This window comes from Otolemur garnettii, unplaced genomic scaffold (genome assembly GCF_000181295.1).
Source record: "Otolemur garnettii isolate 467f Iridium unplaced genomic scaffold, OtoGar3 scaffold00050, whole genome shotgun sequence".
Classification (NCBI taxonomy): domain Eukaryota; kingdom Metazoa; phylum Chordata; class Mammalia; order Primates; family Galagidae; genus Otolemur; species Otolemur garnettii.
In genome coordinates, this window is record NW_003852445.1 from 6,850,744 (window position 1) to 6,856,984 (window position 6,241).

At 38.8% G+C, this 6,241-nt stretch overlaps 1 protein-coding gene across 1 annotated transcript in view; it reads left to right on the forward strand.

Annotated features, from left to right (window-relative positions):
- Positions 1 to 6,241, forward strand: part of BUB1B (BUB1 mitotic checkpoint serine/threonine kinase B) — a 75,201-nt gene that overhangs the window by 27,614 nt on the left and 41,346 nt on the right. The window contains exons 6-8 of the mRNA XM_023514253.1: positions 2,783 to 2,952; positions 4,693 to 4,907; positions 5,070 to 5,161. Of these exons, the coding sequence (XP_023370021.1) occupies positions 2,783 to 2,952; positions 4,693 to 4,907; positions 5,070 to 5,161 (477 nt within the window). The remainder of the gene's footprint in view (positions 1 to 2,782; positions 2,953 to 4,692; positions 4,908 to 5,069; positions 5,162 to 6,241) is intronic.

Below are 6,241 nucleotides of genomic sequence, written 5' to 3' on the forward strand. Positions count from 1 at the left end.
AAAAAAAAAAAAAAAAAAGAATTGTCTTGGCTATACTGGGTTTTTTCTGGTTCTAAACAAAACAAAGAATTTTTTTCCCCCAAATCTTCAAAGTATGATGATGGTATTTTAATGGGGATTGCATTGAATCTGTAGATTTCAGACATTATTTTTACAGTACTTTTCTCCACCTACATCCTTTTCTTTTCTCCTTCTGAGACTTCAGTTACACCTCTTTTCCCCTGATACCAAGAATCAGTCCAAATTAGATCTTTTGATATTTTTTCATAGGTACGTGAAGTTTTTAACTTTTATTCTTTTTACTTTTCAGATTGACCAGTTTTTATTGATCTGTTTTCAGGTTCATGTGTTATTAACTCTTCCTTCTCCATTCTAATATTGAATCCATTTACTTTTTTATTTCAGATATTGTATTTTTCAGGTCTAAAATATCCATTTGATTTTTTTTTTGTTTTTGCAGTTTTTGGCTGGGGCTGAGTTTGAACCTGCCACCTCCAGTGTGTGGGACCGGTGCCCTACTCCTTTGAGCCACAGGCGCTGTCCCATTTGATTGTTTTTTTTTATAATTTCTGTTTCTGTTAAGAATTCCTATCTTTCCATTTATTTCAAATGGTTTTATCTTTACCTTGTGGAGTATGGTTATAATAGTTGTTTCGAAATCTGTGTCTAAAAATTTTGCCATCTGGGTCATATTGATGTTGGCATTTGTTGATTATCTTTTTCTTTGAGAATTGGTGACATTTTCCTGTTTGTGTGTGTGTGTCAAGTAATTTTGGATTATATCCTGGACATTTATTTTGATACTATATTATGAGACTCTGTTGGCTGATATTCTTTTTTTTTTTTTTTTTTGCAGTTTTGGTCAGGGCCAGGCTTGAACCCACCACCCCTGGTATATGGGGCCAGCACCCTACCCCTTGAGCCACAGGTGCTAACCCTGTTGGCTGATATTCTCATGAGAATATTAATGTTTTTGTGTCAGTAGGAAACCAGACTTCAGATACAAGTTCTTCCTCACTATATAGTGTTGGTTCCACTGTCAGTTTTTTTTCTTTTTTGTTTTTTTTTGAGACAAAGTCTCATTATGTTGCCCTTGGTAGAGTGCTGTGGCATCACAGCTGACAGCAACCTCCAACTCTTGGGCTTAAGCCATTTGCCTCTGCTTCCCAAGTAACTGGGACTACAGGCGCCCACTACGACGCCCGGCTATATTTTTGTTGCCATTATTTTAGCTGGCCTGGGCTGGATTTGAACCCGCTACCTTTGGTATACCTTTGGTATATGTGGCTATAACCACTGTGCTGTATGTGCCTGTCAGTTCAGTTTTTAAGACTTTTCATGTGCTGCTTTGGATTTATCTCCTGCATGTATTGCTCAGGGATTAGTCTAGGACTTGGGGAGTGGTTGTATAATAATTTAGTTCTCAAAACCTTTTCTGTGCGGCTTGGAGTATGCATGCTCAGCTCAGGAGTGAACCTAGAATTTGTGCCAGTTCGTGCACAGAATTAGAAGGTCCTCTTCTTTAGCTCATTCCTCTTCAGTATTCCTCCCATACTCTTCACCCTTCAGAGTCCCCTTTTCCTCATCCTCTGGCCAGAAAGATAGGGTTTCTCTAATAGTTTTAGATTCCCACACCATGATTGCAACAGTTCAAAGCCACGAGAGAAAACAGAAGGGAAAAAACAGGAAACAACCCTGTGTGGGTTGTTTCTTCAAGTTTTAACTTCTCTCCACAGTCCATTTGCTTTTGTTTACTTTTCAGAGTCCTTGGTTGCTTTTTTTATGTGTTATGTAAAGTTTCAAATTCTGATCAGAGAGAGAGAAAAGTTCAGTGATCTTACTCCATTTTGGCCAGCACCTACAATTTTTTTTTAACTTTCTGATAATACCTTTTTTAAAAGACTAGTCAAATGAAACAGTGAAAGGAGAAGAGAATCCCTTTTGATAATGGTTAAAACTGGCAGCAACATAGGAAGTTTCAAACTTCTGCCAGCTTTGCTAAAAAGCAACTTTATTTCATATGAGTCAGGAGAAATTGTGTGTGTATAGAAAAAGACATGTAGCTAGTGATGAAATAGACATGGCACAATGTTAACAGTTGGCAAATTTTATAATAAAAAGGTGATGGGAAACTCTGATCTTAATAAATTCTGTGATCTTAGTCTCAGTCACCCTAATTTGATCCTCATCTCAACCAAAGGGTGATTTTTCAGAGTAATTTTAATGGTCAAACTTGGACATTTAAAGTCCAAACTTGGACATTTAAACTAAATTATTCTAGCCAATACCTTTTCTTTGTGTGTGTGTGTGAGAGAGAGAGAGAGACTCACTCTGCCACCAAGGCTAGTATACCCTGGTCAGCCTAGCTCACAACCTCAAACTCCTGGGTTCAAGCAAGCAATTTTCCTGCTTTGGCCTCCCAAGTAGCTGGGATTACAGGTACCCACCACAATGCCCAGCTAATTTTTCTATTTTTAGTAGGGATGGGGACTCAGTCTTAGTCGGGTGGGTCTCAAACTTCTGAGCTCCAGCTATCCTCCTGCCATGGCCTCCTAGAGTTCTAGATTCTGGGCATGAGCCACCACACCCAGAGCCACTAAAACCTTTTCTGACCTCAAGGTGGTTGGTTCTCTTTATTTCTGAGAAAATAAATACTTTTTTGGGGATATTTCTGTATTTCTACCTTCAAACTATTCTCCTTTGTTTACTTAAACAAATTAGAAATTTTAGATCTGGTGAGTAGCAGTCATCTCACTAAAAGTTAATTGTCCATTCTCTTTAGGCAATTCCAAGCTCGAGTGTCTCGACAAACTCTATTGGCACTTGAGAAAGAGGAAGAAGAGGAAGTTTTTGCATCTTCTGTACCACAGCGAAGCACATTAGCTGAACTTAAGAGCAAAGGAAAAAAGACAGCAAGAGCTCCAATTAGCCGTGTAGGAGGTGCTCTCAAGGGTAAGTTTGTTAAATGTTATTTTGGGACCTCCTTGGTTTCTGATGGTAGGCAAATTACATAAGAAGATAATGCATAAATATATATGTGGGGACAATATCCTTCTTTTCCTGAATACTAGTTAGCATAAGGAAGGAAATCAGGCTGGGTCCAGCCTCATACATGTAAATCATAGCACTTTGGAGCTTTAGCTCAGGAGTTCAAGACTAGCCTGAGCAAGGGCAAGACCTTATCTCTACAAACGAACAAACAGACAAACAAAAAGAAGCCAAAGGAGAGCTACTGTCACAGTGTACTATAAAACCAAAGTGTGTTAGCAATTTTGTGTCTTAAGAAAGACTTGATATTTAGGAAGTATCAACTTTTTTGAGTTGGAGTTGTTAATTGAAAGAAGATATATATCAAACACAATGTAACCTAATTATTTGTACCCTCATATTAATCTAAATAAAAATAAGTAAAAATAAAAAATATATTGTAGTCATTATCGATGCAAAGCTTACATGTACCAAAGCCTCAGAATAATATTAATATGGTTAAGAATCCTGTCTTTAGCCTTTGGGGGCCAGGAATTAGACTTTTGTTATATACCCAAAGATATTCAACAATAATTTTTTAAAGTTAATTTTATGTTCCTGGCAAATTGAGTAAAGGGTATGGACAATAATAAGATTTTATTAATGAAGTTTATAGCAGACATGTAGACCAGACTATTTTTTGGTTTGTTATCCCTTTCCTGGTATCAGTTATCAGTTAGAATGTTACTTGATCCAAGAATTAGGATATAGAGTGTACATAGTCCAAAAGGACATTTCCTCTAGATCAGGGGTCCTCAAACTTTTTAAATAGGGGGCCAGTTCACTGTCCTTCAGACCGTTGGAGGGCCAGACTGCGGACCCTGGGATGAGTTGGCTGCTAAGCAGGACAGGCAGCGGTGGCAAAAACACCCAGCAGGCCAGCTGCATGTGGCCCATGGGTTGTAGTTTGAGGACCCCTGCTCTAGATCATGATAAAGTTTGATGTAATAATCAGCCCACTAGGCTCGGCACCTATGGCTCAAGTGGCTAAGACACCAGCCACATACACCTAAGGTGGCTGGTTCGAATCCAGCCCGGGCCCACCAAACAACAATGACGGCTGCAACCAAAAAATAGCCAGGCATTGTGGTGGGAGCCTATGGTCCCAGCTACTTGGGAGGCAGAGGCAGGAGACTCTCTTGAGCCCAGGAGTTGGAGGTTGCTGTGAGCTGTGATGCTACGGCACTCTACCCAGGGGGATAGCTTGAGGCTCTGTCAAAAAAAAAAAATCAGCCCACTACAGAGAAGATCCCTAATACATGTGCTAATTTATGTTCTCTTCCAATATGCTCTGCAGATTTCCATTGAGAGAACATTTAAAACTGAAGAATGAAATTTAGGTTAATTTCTGATAAAACTAGACAATGTTGTATTGATAACTGAAGGAAGATGTAGAATGTCTTTTTTGGAAATGTACAAATGGAAGATTGTAGGTGATAAGAAGGAGGGAAAAGAAAGGCATATAAGTGACAGACAAATGGATAAAAACATTATTTTGATTGATTTTTAAAAAATATTATTTTTAAAAATTTCTTTGAGTCTGTGGTAGTCTCATTGATTTGAAGAAGAATAAGTGTACCTTAACTGCCATCTAAGTTGGCAGTTATTAATTAAATTAAATCTAATTAAAGGTTTTATGTGAAGTTTTAATATTTTTTCTTCTAGCTCCAGGCCAGAACAGAGGACTCCAAAATCAAGTTCCTCAACAGATGCAAAGTAATTGTAGAATTACTGTTTTTGATGAAAATGCTGATGAGGCTTCTAGAGCAGAGTTGTCCAAGCCTACGGTCCAACCATGGATAGCACCCCCTGTGCCCAGGGCCAAAGAGAATGAGCTGCAAGCAGGGCCTTGGAACACAGGCAGGCCCTTGGAATACAGGGTAAGAACTCTTAGATACAGTGTCTTTGCTGACATAAAAAAGACTTCAGACTTAGAGGAGCATTTTTAACATCTAATTCTTCTTGAATACTTAGGCATGGTCTATATATGTTGTTTCAGAATGTAAAACTATGGTGATTTTAGTTTTCTTTTTCATCTCCAGCCTCGTGACAATACAGCTTCCGTGACAACTGTACCCACTATGCTTCCCAGCTTTACTCCATATGTGGAAGAGACAGCACAGCAGCCAGTTATGTGAGTTAAGTGAGATTTTGGCCCGAAATTCTGTCTGATAAGTGCTCTAGACAAGAGGAAGGCTATTCTTAAGAAAATCTCTTCTTAGGCAGCACCTGTGGCTCAGTGAGTAGGGCACCAGCCCCACCTACCGAGGGTGGCGGGTTCAAACCCAGCCTCAGCCAAACTGCAAACAAAAAATAGCTGGTGGTGGGCGCCTTTAGTCCCAGCTACTCAGGAGGCTGAGGCAAGAGAATTGCCTAAGCCTAAGAGCTAGAGTTTGCTGTGAGCTATAACGCCATAGCGCTCTACTGAGGGTGACAAAGTGAGACTCTGTCTCTAAAAAAAGAAAAAAGAAAGAAAGAAAATTTCTTCTTTATAGAAATTGATAGTATACATTTATAGATATCTAACTTTTCTAATGTTTCAAGTCACTTTGTAGAAACATGAATTATGTCAAAATTATTATATAGAAAATAGAGGTTTATTTTTATTTTAAATTCTTTTTCATGGGTGTCTTATTTGACCTCTCTGTACATCTGTACATTTTTCGTTAGGTTTGTTTTTTTTTCCTAAGAGACAGAGTCTCACTTTGTTGCCCTCAGTAGAGTGCTACGGTGCCACAGCTCGCAGCAACCTCCAACTCCTTGGCTTAGGCGATTCTCCGGCCTCAACCTCCCCAGTCACTGGGACTACAGGTGCCCGCCACAATACCTAGCAAATTTTTTTTGCAGTTTGGCTGGGGCTGGGTTTAAACCCACCACCCTCTGTATATGGGGCCAGCACCCTACTCACTGAGCCACAGGCGCCACACAGGTTTGTTTTTCTTAATGATGTGAAGGAGCTTTTCATGGATTAAGAAAATCAAGTCAAAATCTATATAAGAGTTGCAAATATTTTTTTCTGTTTTCTTACTTATCTTTTGACCTCCTATAGCAATAACCATTATAAATACGTTTTTAATTCTTATACAGTCAATAGAATTCACAGTTCATACCGTGTTTCCCGGAAAATAAGACACCATCTTGTATTTATTTTTTCTCAAGAAAACACAGTAGGGCTTATTTTCTTTTTTTTTTTTTTTTTTTTTAGAGAGTCTCA